This window comes from Leptinotarsa decemlineata, unplaced genomic scaffold (genome assembly GCF_025532065.1).
Source record: "Leptinotarsa decemlineata unplaced genomic scaffold, Ldec_3_MD MMD2_tig00026347_RagTag_RagTag, whole genome shotgun sequence".
NCBI lineage: Eukaryota > Metazoa > Arthropoda > Insecta > Coleoptera > Chrysomelidae > Leptinotarsa > Leptinotarsa decemlineata.
Genome location: NW_027412698.1, coordinates 4,269,023 through 4,289,210, shown reverse-complemented (window position 1 = coordinate 4,289,210; position 20,188 = coordinate 4,269,023). Strand labels below are relative to the sequence as shown.

General features: G+C 36.2%; 1 protein-coding gene across 1 annotated transcript; it reads right to left on the bottom strand.

Annotated features, from left to right (window-relative positions):
* Positions 1–13,386: 13,386 nt before the first annotated feature.
* LOC141486232 (uncharacterized) lies at positions 13,387–14,321 on the bottom strand. The gene is made up of 2 exons (XM_074183964.1): positions 14,021–14,321; positions 13,387–13,957 (listed from the first exon to the last, which is right to left on the bottom strand). Exons 1-2 carry the CDS (start codon positions 14,170–14,172, stop codon positions 13,387–13,389), a joined length of 723 nt encoding a protein of 240 aa, XP_074040065.1. The 5' UTR covers positions 14,173–14,321.
* Between the last annotated feature and the right edge of the window lie 5,867 nt (positions 14,322–20,188).

The following is a 20,188-nucleotide window of genomic DNA, read 5'->3' as shown; positions in this document are numbered from 1 at the left end:
CGCATCAAATTGGGAGATGGGCTTGGCTGTGACGTCAGGCATCTCTAGTGGATAGCAACTAGCAATGTGAACCTTTCACAGTTTCATGGTGGGGGTGACTCGCACTGTTTAATATAAAAGAAATGCCTGGCACACTATGAAATCAGTAGACGAATATATCTGCAGCAGTTAGCAATTGGTAGAGTGTTATTCAGTTCGTAATAGAAGGAAGACGGTGAGTGTATTTATCTGTTGGAAATTGTTTATATTTTCATATATATTATCATCATGTCCGTTTCAAAAGTAGACTTGAATAAAATTAATAATTTGATTGTACAGGAGGTTGAAATACTAAAGCAAAAGGCCTTATCATCATTGCCAATTGATGAAGTGTACATAATTAAAAATATGTCAACTTATTCTACACGATTTGGTAAATCAATTTTATTAAATTTGCAAGATGTGAGCAATGATAGATTATTTAAAACATGGCTACCAAAACGTATTTCGTTGCAATTCAGTGATGACGATATATCTTGTATCAACTCATCAGGTGGTAAATATACGATGGTGTATTTAGGACAGAGCCAACAAAGTTTTGCTGGCATGAAAACGCGATCTCTAGTTAAATTCAATATGATTGAATAATAATTGTAATAATTTATAGCGAATTTCTTTAGGTCATAGCTTACAAAGTTTTTTGGTGTGAAAACGCTAACTCTAGTCAAATTCAATATGATTGAATAATAATAGTAATTATAATGAATTTCTTATTGTTTTATTAATATTCATATATTAGATGATAATTATATGGAAATATAAACATTACTAACTTAGTTGAATACACCCACTTTGTAACTACAAGTAAAATGGGAATGTGAGTATTATATCACTGAAAAATTGGAGGTTGCTTATTGTTTTTTTTATTCGATTTCAGTTCCACCATTTAAAGATGTGGATGCAGTACGCAAGTCAAGATTGGGTCGATGTTGTAGATCTCAAATCATCGGTTCAACATTTGTCGTCTAAATTGAAGGTGTTGGGTGATGGAGCCGAACATGCAAGCAATTATGATATGAGTGTATGCTATGATGGAAAACAAATCGAATTATGCCTTCGTGATGCTGAGAAGTATTGGAGTGGTGCAGAAGTTTGTAACAAATTTTTGGATAATGAATTGGAATTGTGGCAACTTTGTGAGGTTATGATTGAACTGAACCTAAGAAGATTCCTGTATAGCCTCCAACCATACTTGCCAGAATGGATTATTCATCACTTTGAATTGAATGATGAAAATCGAGAGGAAATTGAAGATGGTCGCGAAAATGATGATTATGAGGAAGAAGTTATTTTAGATAGTCTGTATGTTCCTGTAAATCATAAATAATGTCAAATAAAAAACTTTGTATTATTTTCATGTTTTATTTATTTAAATCTCATGAAATACAATAGAAAATGATTACAAAACAATAAATATGATATAAAATACAATACATGATATGAGTCAGTTACAAATAAAAAAAAGATCATAAAAACAGTATATGATAGAGTGAAAAAAAGTGTCAATATCTGCTATGAACTGAACCATCCAATGCATTGTATGTTAAAACTGTATCATGCAAAATTAATGCATATACTTTAGTGTTGTCTGGAAACTTGGTCTTCCTCGTCTCAAACTCAATCTTTATATCAATAGTTGATGATTTTGTTGCATTCGGTTGATGGGAACAATCGATGACGAATAGTGGATTCTCTCTAAATTGCCCAATGTCCATCAGAGGTTCACTCATATCTTTATCATAATAACTTCGCTGGAAACTCTCAAAAGCATAATAAGCAGGAGCATCAAGTTTTTTATCGAAATTCAAATTCCAACGCTCATATGGATAAACTTCAGAATTCAAGTATACTCGAATACTATTGATATCAGCAGTTGTGAATTTTGTAATATCCTGTGTTCTATCTTCAGATGTGGTAGTACTTTGGAATGCGATGATGACAAAACGAGGAGTTTCCAATGCATTAGTTGTTTTGATGGCCCATATGTCTGAAGAAGTCCCACGTAATGATGGTAGTTCATAGAGGTCCCACATACGATACGCCAACTTGATTTTGGCATTCAGACCGCTTTTGTTTATTCTACTCAAAAGTTTGAGCTTGTGTTTATCATCTGGTACAATATGTCTTATTTTCCATTCGATTTTATTTATTTCCAAATCAGCATCAACCTCACCTATATACGAGTTTTTGAATGATCGAGCGATAATCAAAATCAATTCCTGTTTTGCATTCAAGATACTTTTGTTGTAATCTTCAGCAAAACCCATCAAATATTTCAGTGGTAGTTTTCCACTAAAAACATGACTGTTTGTATCCAAGATATCTTGCTTCAATTGTGAAAGTCCCCAACCAGATGTCAATAATGTGTAAGCATGAGATTGTCCAAATGATATCATGGTTTTCATTGTAGATGTTATCCCAGGTTTTCTAACAACAGCCACTTGTTCACCACCCATTTCATAACAAATTTCGTCAAAGAGAAATGCAATTGCATTATTCGAGAGATAGCATGTTTTCGCTACATCTTTGGGGGTGAATTTACCTTCTATGTAAATGAAGCTGTCGGCAATATCTAGTATAACATCTTGATTATTGATTGCAATTCTGATTTCATCCGAATTCCTGAATAGCGGTGATCCATAGGGCTTATATGTGTGCTCATGTAAACTTATGAGAGAATGATCGAGCACTGGTTCATTGAATATATTCAACTTTTCACTGTTTGTTTCGAGCACCATTGTTATTTTCTCACTTTCAATCCAATTGATTTCAAAAATTTAAGATCACTCACAGACAGAGCGTTATGTGCTAACTGTTTAGCATACACTTGTGGAATGAGCTTCTTTTTATGCACACTTTTCTTTTTATGCACACCTTTCTTTTTGATAGTGCAACTCGTTTGGGATTGTTCAATGCGATTTTGTCTATTGTAAATGAAACCCATAACAACAGTTATTCGATTTTCTTCAATTCCAAAATAATGAAAATCTCTTCTTCACTTCCAAAATCGATAAGGTTATTTTTTTCATCCAAAATACGCACTGTAATGTTGTGAATCAATTGACGACCTTCTGGACTGACAGGCATATATATAATACTGTGTGGTTCTTTAGTAAGATTGTAGCCAGGTTCAACATCAATATCGAATGAGAAAAGAATGTGAGATTCTTCACCATTTATATATGAACCAGATATTATATTGCAATCTAAGCGGATAAGTCTCACAGTTGTAATGTTTATTGGTAATGATGATTCATGTATCTGATTTAGTGGAAATATTCCATGAGCGAACCCCATCATTTCTGCTATAGAATTTGGATGTGTTAGATCAATTTCATATTTGGATCGCATTTCACATTTGAATGTATTATTATTGGCGTGTAGATAGAAAATATCATCTGCAACGACATCATTTGGTTTTTTATCATGAAACAATCTGAACATGATATGTTTCTGTATGACGGCATTGATCTCTTCTATTTCGTAAGCACCACATGGAATTTCAATTGTCAACTTTTGGGGTATCGATGAGTTGTCATTACTGATTCTAAAACTAACTAAGTTATTAGCTTCAGTTATATTATTGATTGTATTGCATCCATAGAATCCCAAAAGTCCTAATCCATAACGACTGTTCCTATCCAATTCAATTGGTGGGAAAAAATCCGCACTCAAGACACTTGTCCCGACAGCTTGTAGCTCGAACTTTCGTGACATGACTGATGAATATTTTGAAACACATTTCAATTTATTATTGTACACAGCAACAGCACATTTGAGACAATTTACACTTTTTGGAAGGTGTTGTATTGTAATAAGTATCATTTTTATTGATACCAATATTCACATCCTCTATATTACAAATACAACACATAGATTTTCGAGGTATAGGACCAACATTAACATCCGAATCTGAATTTTGATCGTGGTGGTGCTCATAACAATATCTATGTTTCATTATATCGATGTCATCTTGCAGATGCTTAGGCAACTTTTCCCAAACATATGCAATCTCATGTGCAACACATGCAAGTATCACTTCCTTAGGCATATTTGCAAGCATCACTTTATTCATTTTTTTCAAGGTACCATATTTTGAAAACATTCTAAGTGAAAACCCCATTCCCTTGATAGCCTCCCGATCCAGTTTTGGTGTTGAATCCATTTTTATTTGGAAAATTATTTAGAGAGAAACTGCAAGCACAAGTGACCACAGAGAACTGTATTAAATTTCTGTTGTCGATCATAGTTATATTTGATTTTTACATTCGAACATTTTCGAAAGAATCGAGTCAATTCCAATGGTGGGGGTAGATCTCCAAAACTATCGAAATATGTGACTTCTTTCCCACATTTTTTATATGCCACCCAATGTGTTCCTGGTCCGCTTATTCCATCTAAATTAACAATAGCTGTCTCGTTTTGTTTTGGACCTGAAGATGGTAATCTATCACGCATAAAAACACCACGAAAATGTGGAATTTTCATTTTTTGTGCATAATAACTGAGATCGAGATCAGTAAGAGGCCTCTGAGGTAGGGGTTCAATCAGTTTTTTGTTTTGTTTGTGGCTTTGTATGGTTTTAAATATAGTCCTTAACCTTTACGGTATGGTTTGAGATATATTCCACTTCCGCGTTTGCCTAATGCTACAGCCTCCATGGTTTTATTGTGACGATTGGCTTCCATTAAAGCCGCTCTGCTGGCTTTTGCCGAATTCACGGCCTTGGCAATACCAGCAGCGGCTCCCGCCAAACTTCCTAGTGCGGATAGTCCAGCAAAAATTGGTATCAATGGTAAAAGTCCACCGATCTTGGGAACAGGAATTATGCGTGGTGTGCGGATTTTCTTCTTTCCACCGGCAGCTTTGAGGTATTTACGTGCCGCCTGCAATGCCACAGTGATAGCTTTTTTGCTATTATTCGTCACAAATTGATTCCCACCAGCTTTCTTCAATACATTTCGCACTTTATGGACTATCCCAGCACCAAATGCAACTTTTTTAATATTATTTTTCTTCGATTGTTTCCTCTTACATTTTTTCTTATTGGTACTACAACCCATGCCCATATGTCTTTTCGCTTTCATAATGTTGGTGACAAGTAATGCAGCTGCTCTTTCCCCAATACTCGCGTCCTTTGATTTAACCCTATACCAAGCGCTGTATTCAAGTTCTTTGTCGGCTAAATGTCTTGCTGCAAGATTAGATGGATGCTTAGAATATTGAATATCGTGTTTTTTGCATTCAATATCTAATTTATTGATTCCAGGATCGTTACGAGCTAAACGTTGTTTCAATTTTGTACCCGGTCCACAGTATTGATATCCTCCGGGTAGATGTAATTCGAAAGGAAGTTTGTTTATTAAATCATTAACAAAACCACAACCTCTTTTAATTTTACGATCACTTTCAATACGTCCGTATCGTTTGATGGTACACATTGAAATGAATAAGCTAATAACATTTATATAGTCTCCAACCACGGCACGATGCGCATTGTAAAACAGAAAGAAAAGTTTGCTGTAGATAATCTAGATGAGAAATTTGGGTGTGGATTGAATGGACAAAGAGTATTCAGACATGGTCCACTACTTCCATCATCAGTTCGAGGACTCATTATAGGACCTTCAAATTGTGGAAAGACGAATGCAATGATATCACTATTAACACATCCACAAGGATTGAGATTTAGAAATGTGTATCTCCATTCCAAATCACTCAATCAACCTAAATATCAGTACTTGCGAAGTGTTTTGGAACCTATAAAAGGATTAGGTTTTTATACATTCAGCAATAATGCAGAAATAGTGGAACCCTCCGACGCTAAGCCTAATTCTGTTTTCATTTTCGATGATGTGATATGTGAAAAGCAAGATATTATTAGATCATATTTCTGTATGGGACGTCATAAGGATGTTGATTGTTTTTATCTAGCACAGACATATTCACGGGTACCCAAACAGTTAGTGCGTGACAATACCAATTTCATTATAATGTTCAAACAAGATGAGACGAATTTACATCACATTTATTCAGATCATGTTTCACCCGATGTAACATTCAAACAATTCCAATTGATGTGTGTTAAATGCTGGGAGGATCAATATGGATTTCTAGTAATTGATAAGGATAGAAAAATAGATGAAGGTAGATATCGCAAAGGATTCGATAGTTTTATATACCCATGATCTTGTTTTTGAAACTTATTCGATCACTGAATATTGTAGAGGTCACTTCATCAACGAATTGAGCTATAATTTAAAAAGGGCATTATGAATACAAAAAACGATTCTGAACATAAAAACAATGAAATGAATTTGAAACGTCAACTAGTAGAGACAACAGAAGCTGTCAGACAGAAATTCAACTCTATCAAGAATGATAATATTGAAAATCGTTCGACACTTGAAAGATTGTATGAGCCCATAATGAAATCATTGAATGTTTTATCATCAAACGCTACTTCTAAATCAGCAGTGTTATCACCAAATCGTGGATCTGTTCAATCTACTTCAAATTATCCCATGAGTACTCCAATAGGAAGAAAACAATCTTTTGATGGTGTATCATCTGCGAATAGTGACACGAGCACACTTCAAGACGATATGAGAACAACTCTATTCGAAACACCATCATCGTCCCACATCGATTCCTCGGATCCTGACATCTCACCTGTTATGAATGAAAGTGGTGAAGATGTTTTGATGAAACATTTGAATAATGTAAAATCTAGAAATCCAGCATATGATGGAACATTTGGCGTACGTATGGATCCAATTACACAAAAGCTGAAAATGGGAAGTCTAGTGGTACATTTCAAAGATGGAAACATTTCATTTTGGGATGCTAATAAAGTGAAAAAATATGAATGCGCAGGTAGTCCAGAATTATATGATATGATTTTTTTGAAGAATCCACAAGATGTTGATAATGAAGAAACTCGTCAAGTATATTCCAAAATATTGAAAATAACGAATGCTCCATATAAACAATATCATCTGAAGAATGGTTTTAAAAATACAAATTCTAAAAAATTTCGTGAAGTTATCAAACCACTATTAGACTCACGACAATATCCAATAAGGAGTAGAAGTAAAATTGGTGGAGCACTCAAACGAGTGAAAATGGAGAAAACATATAATTCTAAACCTGCGAATTATGTGTACTGGAATTCACCGAAAGAGTTAGTTGCTCGCCTACGACTATTGGTAGCTTCAAAGTCAGCTGGACATACCGGACATGATAATGAAATAATTTCAATAATTGAAGAATTACGTGAAGAAGGTATAATATATTAATATATATCCACAAGTAATGATCACTGTCACACCATCATTCAATGCAGTAACATTATCACTTTTTTTCTCTTTAATCATATTGAAATAGAATGACTAATGAAGTAAGTGATATCAAACGACAAGTTGTTAATGAATTACATAGACCTGCAAGACGTAATTTTCGTAGAAGAATAACTACCATCAAAGGTTTTGCAGATCTATGGCAAATAGATCTAGCTGAACTACAACCTTATGCAAAAAGTAATGAAGGATACAGATATATACTTGTAGTAATTGATTGTTACTCAAAATATCTATGGACTGTGCCAGTTAAAGATAAAACAGGTAGTACAATAACTAATGCAATGAAATATGTACTGAAGAAAGCCAAATTTTCCCCTAAACATATACAAAGTGATCAAGGGAAAGAATTTTTTAATAGAAGCTTCTCATCTCTCATGCGAGAATATAATATCAATCATTATTCAACATTCAGCACAAAGAAGGCAGCTATAGCAGAAACAGTGATTCGTACAATAAAGGCATGGCTCTACAAGGAATTTTCGATGAGAGGTCACCACAAATGGCTTGATATTCTTCCAATTATAACTAGTAGATATAATAATAAAGTTCATCGTACAATAGGTATGGCACCCATCAAGGTTGATTCAACAACAAAATTGAAATTCAAGGGTATCAATGGAATTGGAGGAAGACAAAGTAAACCCAAATTCCAATTGAATGATATTGTACGTATAAGTAAATATAAAAATATTTTTGAAAAGTCTTACACTGCGAATTTTACCACGGAGCTATTCAAGATTGTTAAAATTAATAAAACCATCCCAACGACTTATAATCTTGAAGATATGAATGAACAGCCGATTAGAGGATGTTTTTACGAAGAAGAGTTATTACGAACCGAGAATCCTGACGTATATCTGATTGAGAAGGTGTTGAAGAGAAGAAAAAATAAAGTATATGTAAAGTGGTTAGGTCTTCCTAGCGAACAAAATTCTTGGATTGATGAATCAAATATGGTTTAAATGTATCTAATAGTGACTTTTATGAATAAAGTAATATTAAAGTTCATTATTGTTTTCATTTCAATTATAAGTATGTGAATTGAAAAATATTGCAGCGGTAAACATTGCCCCAGCCATTCGCAATGTTCTGTGTATACCAAACCAAATTAGTTGTATACTCCATTCCCGCTTATATTTTTCAACTCACGATATTGAAAACACATTATCATTCCCAAAACTAATCGCCGTCACTTTGAAATGCAGTATCCAACTCTTTTTGCCAATTATCTCTCACTGATAATGCCGTCTCATAAAGCTTAGTCGACTCCTCAAGCTCAGCCTGAGCTTGCATTCTCGAACGTTGATGGAATTGCTTATCTTTACCAATTTTTGAACGGAGTTCATCAGCATCTTTAGACATTCTAGCCAATTCAACCTTCGCTAATGCAATCTTGGCATCTAATGCTTCAAGAGTTTTATTATCAGCATTAATAGCTCGCTCACTCTTTTCAAGTTCAGCAATAGTCATCTGTGCCTTTACAAGACGGCATTTTGCTTTCCTTTTCATTTCCCCAAACCGATGGAGGGGACTGAAAGAAGATAGCGGTTCAGCTTTCAAATCACTCTTCATTTCTTTAGGAGTACCTTTTGGCTTCCTCTTCGATCTGTCACTTTTTGTTGCGGGTTTTTTCTGTCGCACAACACTTTTGGATTCTTTCTTTTCTTTAAAGTCAGTGACAATCGATGAAGATGCCTTAGTAACCTTCCTCTTGATTGTTCTAGATTTCTTATCAACACCAAGAGGAAGGGTAGATGAAGAGTGTTTGAGTGATGATAATTGCGAAACGATCGGATTTTCAATAATAATTTGCTCATTTGGTTCTGGCACATCTGCAAAGTTAACGAAGTCGTTAATATCAAAATCATTTATCGAATCTTGACTCGATAAATGTAATACTGGAATATTTTCAAAATCAGTCTGATCGATATCAACAAGTGGTGAACCATCTTCAGCAATCAATAGCGGCATAGAGCTCATGATTATTAAGGTCTGGGGAATGATATGTGATAGCAATAGAATGTGGATAGAAAAGGTGATGATGTTACTGAGACCTCACCATTTATAGAAGAAAATAAACTAGCGCATGCGCTCTTTCATCAACTGGCACATGCGCTCTCTCACTAAACTATTCACGCATGTAACAATCTTTGTCATTTAAGAGGAAAACTTTGTGTTGCATGCATGTATTTTTAAATGTTGGAAAATAATACAAATAAATTCAATATATATATATATATATATATATATATATATATATATATATATATATATATATATATATATATATATATATATATATATATATTTATTAATAATAGAGGACAATAACGATAATAAAAAATATAAAATGAAAAATGTTAATATGTCTCTGTGGATGTGGAACGTTCTTTGACTCTATTCCTCAATAGTTGTTGCTCGTGCGTCAAACACCAACATTGAAAAAAATGGATTCTCCTATTGGGGTAGAGTTGACCAATCTTCTCACACAGATCCCAAGTACTTCTACATGCATTGCATACATGATTCCAACAATTCATGGAATAAGTATCACAACGCAAACAACGTTGCAGTGGAGCTGGAACGGCAGCACAGGTACCACAAATATTTCTACAGATACCTATATTGTTAAATATTATAGGTTCGGAACACTTCAGACACTTTAACTGTTGTTGACGATAATCCGATTTTGTTCGCTTCGGTGGATGAGAAGAAGGCGATAGTTGAATCCGCAACACGCAATCACTACACATACCAGTACATGGATTGATTGAATCCTTAGGTCTACTTATTTGACAAAAGTAGCACACAATAGCCCCTGCAATCATCATTGGGTAGACACACACTTTTGGTTTTTCATTCCACTCTTTTGGAAACGGCATTTTACTAATTCGATTAGAAATATTAAGAGATGACTTACAGAAACTCTGAATGCTCTCTCCTATACCTACGATCTCTATTTATACAAATCAACATCATGTGAAAGTATAGTGGGATAACTTCTCCTACTCTTCCACCCTAAACGAGTCAAGTGGGAGTCGCATCACTACCTATATAAGTCGACTTGCAAACCTAGAGTTCATTCATTCACTCTGCAACTGTGAGAAAACGTTAAGATGAATACTCAAAAAATAGTTGCTGCATTAAACAGAATATCTGCTATTGATACAAATAATTGGATAGAAGAGACAGATGATGAGGATGTCAACATTCCGCTAGAGGAAGTGATACTTGAAGAAGGTGTTGGAGTTGAAGAAGGTGTTGGAGTCGATGAAGTGGAGATTGACCTTGAAGTCAACGAAGTTGAAATTGAGGCTGAGAGCGATGAAGATGAAGACATGGTCGTTGAGCTAGTCGTAGATGGTGAAGGTGAAGATGAAGGGGTTGTAGCAGACTCATCTGAAGGTGATAGCGCTTTGAGAATCGGTCACCGAATGCTCAACATCACCGATACCTTAGAAGATCCTGCCGATTTATATTGCGTGATGAATGCGCATGTGCAGATCGAAACGATTGATGGCAGCATAAAAAAGTTATGTTGGTGCTGTTTCCGATTTTATTCAATAAGGAACAATAACGGTGGCTGGTATCAACACGTTAATATCCACGATACGGTCTCTATGATGGAGATGGGTCAATATTGGTGTGAGGCATGTGAAAGACCGCTTACGAATTTCACGAGAGTATCAGCTTGCGTAATATGCAATAATGTGAAACCTGTGGCAGAATAACCCTGGACCTATTGGTCAAAAAAAAAAACAACAGCCGTTTTCAGGGCTACATTATTCACACAAACAGTAGTTAGTTGTATTAGTATTCATAGATTATATGACAAATGAATACTTTGACTAATAAAAAGTCTAAGGTGGAAATTTGTTAGTCTTTGAATATCTATACATTATATGACAAATAAATTACTACTTTGACTGAATAGTCGATATTTGGAATTTGATAGTCATTGAATATCTATGCATATGATGAGTACTACTTTAAATGAAAGTTGAAGTTGGCATTTTGTCAATCATTGTATGCATATAATGATGAATACTTTTACATACATACATTTTGTTTGAGACTATAATGTTAACAATGGTATGAACCTGTTTCTGTTTGAAAGTATAATGATAGCTCTGAAAAGAGCTATTTTTTTTTATTGTTTCAGTCTTCAATTGTAACCCTGAAAAGGGCTGTTTTTTTTATTAATCCATGCAATGGTATGGACTAACGCTCCTCATCATCATCAGAAACAATGATGATTGTATCATCATCTGTATCTGATGATATACTGATGATGTCATCCTCATAATCATCTGAATCAGACGATATACTAATGGCATCATCATTAGCATAATTATCTAGCTCGTTATCCTCTAGATCGTCTAACTCATTGACATCCATCGCTAACTCTGCCTCTACTTCCTCTTGCATACCTTCTTCCATACGTGCCGGGAAATCATCAGGTAGATCATAGATACGTTGCAGCATTTGTGCAAAATTTGTACTGAAATGATCGAACGTTGAATCAATTCCATGTACCTGGATGGGGCCTGTATTCGTCATAGAATACTCTGGTACACTCATCGGTTCGGTGGTGGAATCAGCACTCGACATTGTGGAAGAATGATATAGAACTGGGATTGATGCTTTATTTATATTGGAAAAAAAAAGGAGGGGGTGAAGTGTAAATGTAGAACAATTCAGTGTTTGAAATTCGAAAGCAATAAGAATGACAATTTTCTTGAAATTCTAAGTGATTATTATTATGAGAAACTCTGAGTGATTATTATAAAAAAAAACTAATAAGGGAGAGGGAAAAAGACACTGCCCCAACCTCGCAGTGCCTCGTGTACACCAACCAAAAAGCGTGTACTCCGTGGAAGGAAAGGAAAGGAATAGAAAGGATGGGAGAAACGAGGAAACGGTTACATATCATCGTCTGAATTCAGGACTTCATCAATCAGGATAGGGGATGGTGGAGGACTATCATCGGACTCATTGTCAGCGTCACCGTCATCATCGTCATCGCTGTCGTCGTCGTCTGTGTTTCCGGACTGTGTATCCCATTCGTAATCATTTCGCCAATCATAGGGATCTGGATAATCCCCATCAGACAGGTCCGCTTGATCGGTTCCAGTAACGTGAAGCACTTGTATCCGATCATCATAAATTATGTTATCATAATTCATCGAGTGAGGTGCCGTCGTGGAGGTAACGAAACCTTCATGGATAGAAGCCCAGTAAGGATGTTGATGCGCTGGGTCACTGTACGGCTCAGTAGTTGAATCAGGTTCCATGTTGAAGGTGGCTGATCAACTGAATATTCCAACAGATAATTCCTACTTTTATACTTTTGAAAGGGAGTGGGGGAGGAGTGGGGAGGAGAGGGGATTAAGTGGGAATGAATTTCAAAAATGACATGAGCTATATTCCATGAAAGAGAAAATTGAAAATACTATATGAATTATATGAAATATACTTATTGATTTCATTATGAAACATATTTTCTTCCCAAGAGATTATTTACAATAGATTAGAGAACACAAAAATTGATGTGAGGTATTTGCATAGAAGAACTTGTAATCGAAATAAAAAAAAGGAAATAATAATAAGACGAAGTGAAGAAAAATGCTCCAACCATCGCATTGTTCAATGTGTACCAAACCAAAACAATGTACACCCTTAATTTCACTTCTTTTTTTTAATTTTATTTTTATTTCCTAAAATTACAAACATAAACTTAAAACTATCTTAATTAAATATTCCTAACTAACCTAAAACTAATTTTACTACACTTACACTTAATCTATGGGAAAGTTTTTATAAAAGTCACTAACTTTTTATAAGTCTCTATCGAAGAGGTATCTGCTTCACACTTTTTCTCCAGAGATGCATACTTCCGATCTAGTTCGGCCAGTTCTTTTTCTACTTCCCTCCGTCGGTTAACAATTTCAGCCATTTCGCGCTTCCTTTTAACCAACGCGGCCTTTTAACCACTAGATCGAGAAGCATGTTCTGCTTCCTTACATCTCTGTAGAAAACTGTACAACATTTCACTAACCTCTCCGATAGGCTGTCGCACTTGTGGCACTAACACTTCAGGATTCGTCACCGGTGTTGCCAGCATCGGCGAAAGCGGCACCACCGACGGAGTGAATACGATGGGAGCCTCCTCCGATGGGGACAATACAACTGGTGGCTCCTCCGGAGAAGGCGCCCTAGGTTGTTCCACTACTGCTGCGGGTGGTGTGGAGGGCCTTAAGCTGTTTGGAGCGGTCGACCAACTACCTGCATAGAGATTAGTCCTATTGCAAGTAGCTCGGTACTTAGAAATAGGACCAACCTTCGCTGCAGGTCGTTGGCAAACCTTTTTCACAGGCCTGACTTCCTCCTCCTCCTCGAATAAGTCAGGGCTAGCCGATCTGCACCTAACTCGCGAACGCGAAGTGGTTGCCTGGTCACCCGGCACTGCTCCCGAAGATGCTGCCTCCTCCTGGTCAGCGGACACCGGCAGAATAGACGCCACAGCATTATTCACCTCCTGTGTATTGGTTGCCATTCTGAAAAAGAAGAAATAATACAAAGTTAGTTGATATAAAAAATAACATTCTTAATTTACTTACTCAAATATCAAGTTGGTCGTTGGAAGGTACTGCCTTGTTGTGGAGTGGACTGCTCTCGATGAGATGACTTCTCGAACTGAATGTTGTGGAGTGCTCTCCGGAGGGTATCGACTTCGATGCGTGAGTGGTGGGAAAATGGTGGGAGCGCACATGCGCGTTGAGGGTAGGGGTGTACATGCGCAAATGTTGGGAGTCGGGGGGGGCGGGGCTTCGGAAAGGGGGCGGGGCTTCGAGAAGGGGCAAAAAACGCGCCCCGGATGCAAGTGGTGGATGTTGAGCGCCCCAGGCCGCGAAGCGGCCTGCTGAGCGATCGCTTCACGATCATGAAGCGATCGCGAAGCGATCGCTTCGCGATCGCCTATTAACCTAACGTAAGTATGCAGCTAACCTAACGTAACTGTTAACCTAACCTAACGAGGGAATACTAACCTAACACCTAACCTAACGTAACTATGCAGCTAACCTAACGTAACTATTAACCTAACCTAACGAGGGAATACATTCACCATGTTGGTTCCATTAATACATCATCAGTTGGTTTTGGTTTTGGTTGTATTATTCTATGATTTGGATTAATGTTCAGTCCTGGATATCCCAGTCCACCTGATGATGATGACCTGACTTTATAGTTTCTCTCCAAAACTTCTTTATGGTTTTTCTCCAATACTTCAACTCTCTGTTCCAGTACATCATACTTTTTCATTGTAGTCCCTGTTATGTTTGACAAAGCATCAAATTTTTTATTTGTAGACGCTGTTATGTCAGACATTACCACCCAATTTTCTTTTTCTACCAAACTTATCGATTGTTTTAGACATTGTGCACTCTACGATGATTCTTTTCAAACTGATATTTCTTTCATTTACATTATGCTATATACTTTACAGTAATTGGTTAGGAAAATAGAAATGAAACAAATAATATTTTTATCATTTTTTATTCATCTAAGTAACTTGGTAAAAGTGATACATATACAATACATAATACAATAATCACAAATAATCACAAATAAGAATGTTCCGGTTTGAAGGAATAAGCAATAATACTTCGAATTATAATTCAATTATTCATCTCTACAGTCAACAAATTGATTAGTTGGTCTAAGGCGCTCTCTTGAGAAAAAGAATGAACGATTTCAGACACCCAACGAATGTTATCATTAGGATCATTTCGATAAAATTCTATATCGCTATGACCCCATGGAAGAGTTCGAGTGGTATTCGGAATGATGAATCTCTTGTCGTCATGATACGATAAAGCGACTTTATTTTTCAATTCAGTGTAAATATCATGCAATACGCTTCTGAACGAGATCATCTTCCTGAATATTATACCTCCCTCTTCAATGATTTTTTCATAGTCTTCACATGTCAATTCATTCTTTATAACAGATCGTTTCACACCTTTGGCCTTCTTCAGTTCACCATCAACAGATTTCACGTAATACGCTTTAGCACCTGTACCGTAAAAGCTGATTATTGGATCATTTGGGAATTCATCTTTGAAATTACCCAGAACTGACTTTGTCACTGGAATATTGAATTGGTTTCCTATTTTATAATTAGATGTATCGAACTTATTTATATTATTTTTGATAAATTCATAGAAATTGTCTGTATTTACTTTGAGAATAAGGGAGTCGGTATCAGTGTAGAGTAAGGACGCATCTTCTCCAAACTGTTGTTTGATACATCCATAGAAAAAATCATACATAACTGTTTTAGATAATTCTAGAATGGAAAATCCTAAATATAGTGGTTTATCATAATGAACTTTTACTCTAGCCAATTGAATGGCAACAAAATTTTCTGTGAAAATAGAGCATAGGCTTCATCCAACATGATTGCTTAAACCTCAATACTCTATGTGTGTTCATCACTATCAAACCATGATTGACAGCTTGCTGTAAGTTTCTATAGTGAACAATATATTTTCTTTTGTCGTTTAAATTTGGAATTGATTTGGGAACTTTCGATTTTGCATATGCAAACGTTCAACTAAGAATGGTAAATCGGAATGTTTATCATGAAGTTCTTGGGGATAATGTATATCCACTTCCAATACATATCCATAAGGACTATCAATATCCACATTCATTATATCAAGATTGAGAATTTCATGAGGTGCTAACCATGAAAATTCACCTGTTGGTAATGGTTGCGACATGCTATGACCATATAGATTTGTTGCATCCAAATATGAAATGAATGAAGATGGTTCATTTGGATTATAATCCGGTAAAAATGTATTGTTTGCTTTATGTTTCCTTTCACTACATTGACTTATTCCACCACGAATACCTTTTTGAAAGAAGTGAACCATATCAATATCAGTTAGTAATTCCAATTCAATATTAGTATATTTCAACATGGCATCCCACGATAATCCGGGTGCAGTGAAGTACTGTGCCGGATCCAATTTATATTTATCAACAGATATATTTCTAAAGTTTTCAAAAATGTCACATAATAGTAACGCATCTGACTTTAAATATAAATCAGAGTATTCACCCAAATCCTGACATTCGAATAAATTCCAAACAAGTTGAGCTCTCCCATAATCATTATCTGATATATGTTCACAATTGAGTTTATCATAAAATTGATTTTTGGTTGGAAGTCTTGGATGATTCAGTTTTTCGATGTCATCAACAAAACTATAGGGAAATACACCTTTCTTTCTCATCAAATTGAAATTTTCAATTTGTGGGAAATGTTTGCGCATCTCGATACACTGATCAGATGTTAAATTTGCACCTAAATTCTCCAAAGAACTAGGCATGAATCTGAAACTATCAATGAATCTCATTTTCAAATAATTCTTCTTCACCCTACCATCTTTATCCGTATAGGAGTGTGTAAAGAGAAGTTTTGTGAAAGATATATATTTCTCATTAGTTTGTGGGATGACATCCACTTTATCTTTGTTTTTATACAATTCCTTTATGAATAAATGACAATCATATCCACTGAGATTGTGAAAAATTATAGGAATGAAATTTGGCAATTTAAAATTCAAATTACAAGATGAATGAGCAGCAGGTGACCTTTTTTTTCCTGTGAGGTGACAATGATCCCTCACTTTGACTTCGCCATCATTAAATTGTTTGGAACAAATGCCACAATTTGTGGCAGAAGCAAACTGTTCCTCTTCCTCAGGAGTTTGTACATCCATAGGAATAGGAAACCTGAGATGATTTTCATAAATATTTTTCAAATCATCTTCGATTTTGCTAACGAATTTCTGGGCTGCATCCACACCAGTATACGAAACAAATTTTGATAAATCATCATTGTATGAACATTTAATCAAATAAGCAAATGAATAAGGCTCATGTTTGAATGTCTTGATCGAATACGAGTATTCAGGATTTGGTTTAGTGGTTTGAATCGGCTTCAGTACTGATTCAAAATCGGCATACACTACAAATGGTACCTTCATTTGTTTCTCAAAGTTTTCAAAAGTTAGTATATTTTCAGGTACCGTTTTTCCATATTTATTGACTTTGAAATTGGTTGATGGTGTTGTAGTACTCAAGTGATTACAATCATTTATCTTATGACGTAATAGTAATTGCTCATTAGAAAAATATAATAAACAGCCATCACAAAAATATTTCTTATGTTCATGAGCCGATAATTGGCTTGAAACTAATCTTGAAAGATCTTTGATCCAACAATAATGATTATTACCGAAATCATCTGTGATAAGTAACAAATTGACATGTCTTCTAAGTCTTCTCTGAGAGTAACGTAATGGTCCAATTATTTCATACATTATTTTACCCTTCTCGAATTTACTTTCTAAACCGTACACATTAACTGAAATATCATTCCTGTCTTCAAATTTCACAATATCTTTCAACTTTACCGGAAAATTCATACCTGTTACATCTATGACTGTACTGAAATGTGGATACGATGAAACTTCTGATGTTCTATCGATTGCAGGATGTAGTGCTGAAGTGATAGCCCATGCAAAACAATGCTGATCTTCATTACGGACATTAACCACGGCCTTCCTACGCTCGATACATTCAGGCAGCTTCACATATGAACATCCACTGAGCGGGCTGTATTTATTAATGTTCAACTCCAGAAACATGATTTTTTCACAAGTCCAACCTTAAATACAGAACAATATTACTAATCCATCCAATTAAAACTTGGTAGAAATGTTTACCTGAATCACGTTCCTGGAATTCTGTAGTTTGAGCGATAATCCCATTTCGAAATCCATCGAATAAGGAATTCAAATCAGTAGATTGATCAACTGTTCTATTCTGTGAATTAAATGATTTGGTTTCCTTCAGGTCTTGTGTTTGTAGAATATAACTCCCAAATACTTCCATATTCACTTTGATGATTTTGTGAACCCTGATGGCCGATTCCAATAATTCTATAACTTTCTGCCTGATTTCATTAAAGAATAACATGTAATCGGTGGAAACAATGGAACTCTGCACCCTGTATGTCGCAATCTGACGTTTGAAGGCGCTCTTTATAATTTGAACACCATCACTGAATTGAACACATGTATTATTCTTATGTTGTAGAGTTCTATTGTGAGAATTCACTTGAGTCAATGGAATCATCACATTACAACAATTACATGTGTACATTGGTGCTGCAGCGTCATCTAATCTCACTCGTTTCACTGATGGACCTCCTTGGCAACTCTGGAGCTGATGACGACGAAGGTTGTCACTACGGGTAAAAGATTTACCACATTCACAAGAATACATTTTCTATGATATGTTCTCACTAACTCACTCGATGGAAACTGACATAACCAACACTCGCCCGCTTCTTAAATACCATAATCCATGTCGCCTGCGCATCACCGTAGAGAGTGAGGGTAGGTAAGGACACATCGATGCATCCACTAAAGATGCCTGACGTCACAGCCAAGCCCATCTCCCAATTTGATGCGATAACAGTTGCCGGCACGAGCAAGCAGTGGTCGTTGCGCTCTCAGAGAGGGCAGACGTTTGCACAGTCCTCGCCCGCCTGCGTGTCACCATCAATAGCGAGGGTAGGGTGATGCGTTACGTCACATCATTCACTGCTTCGAGAGCGATACGAACAAGCAATTGTCGTTGCGCTCTCGGAGAGGACAGACGTTAGCACAGTCCTCGCCCGCCTGCGTGTCACCATTGATGGCGAGTCTGGGGCGTTACGTCACATCCTTCACTACATCGAGGGAGGTGAGAGCAGACCGATGAATACGCATTACTCTGCCACACGTCGTGGAGTGAACATGTCGCTCTCTAGCCGTTGAACGGTTATTGCTGTGAGGTCACTCCACTACTAACTTGGTGCCCTCACACCGATGGAGCATTCATTACTTGGAGGATCTTCGAAGTATGCAGACGTATGTTTGTACATAGACAAACAAGCACATGATGAAACCCTGTACCGTGCATTCTCTTACACTCACACACACACACACACATACACACACAAAATCTCATATGAAAAAAAAATCTGAACGATCCATGCACCAGACACTTCAAGGTCACAACGCCTTAACTTCACTGCACAACAAAAAAAAAAGCAAATAACACGTCATATTGGTGGGGGGAGGATTAGAACCGGGAAAAAATTTCTGAACGATCCATACACCACACCCTTCAAGGTCACATCACATTAACTTCACCAAACAACAACCAATGAAAAAGCAATTAATACGTCATAGTGGTGGGGGGAGGCTTAGAACCGGCTCAAATCTCCTACTTAAGCTGAAAAGTAATGGCCACAGGCCATTACTTTTTCAGCTTTCAATTTTTCCAGAAGAGGAATGGATGTAAAAAAGTTATCGAAATACACTTTCCTGTTCTTTCCCCATTCATTTTCAGTTAGAGTTAGAACAACTTTTTCTCCAAGACCAAATCCCGGAAACTTATCAGTTTCTGATCGATTTTTGCCTTGATATACGTCGAATTTCATAATATAGCCCCTTTGATCTGCCATGCACCATAATTTGTATCCACGCTTGATCGGCTTCATTGGGTTATACTGTTTGATACTACTTCTGCCCTTGAATAATGAGTTGATCTATCAGGCAACTCCTAAATTGCAAATGCGTCATGCACCTGGAAGCGTGATTTTCACTAATATATTGAGTCTTGTACATTATGTAAGAATTCACCACAGCTGCATCAAGGAA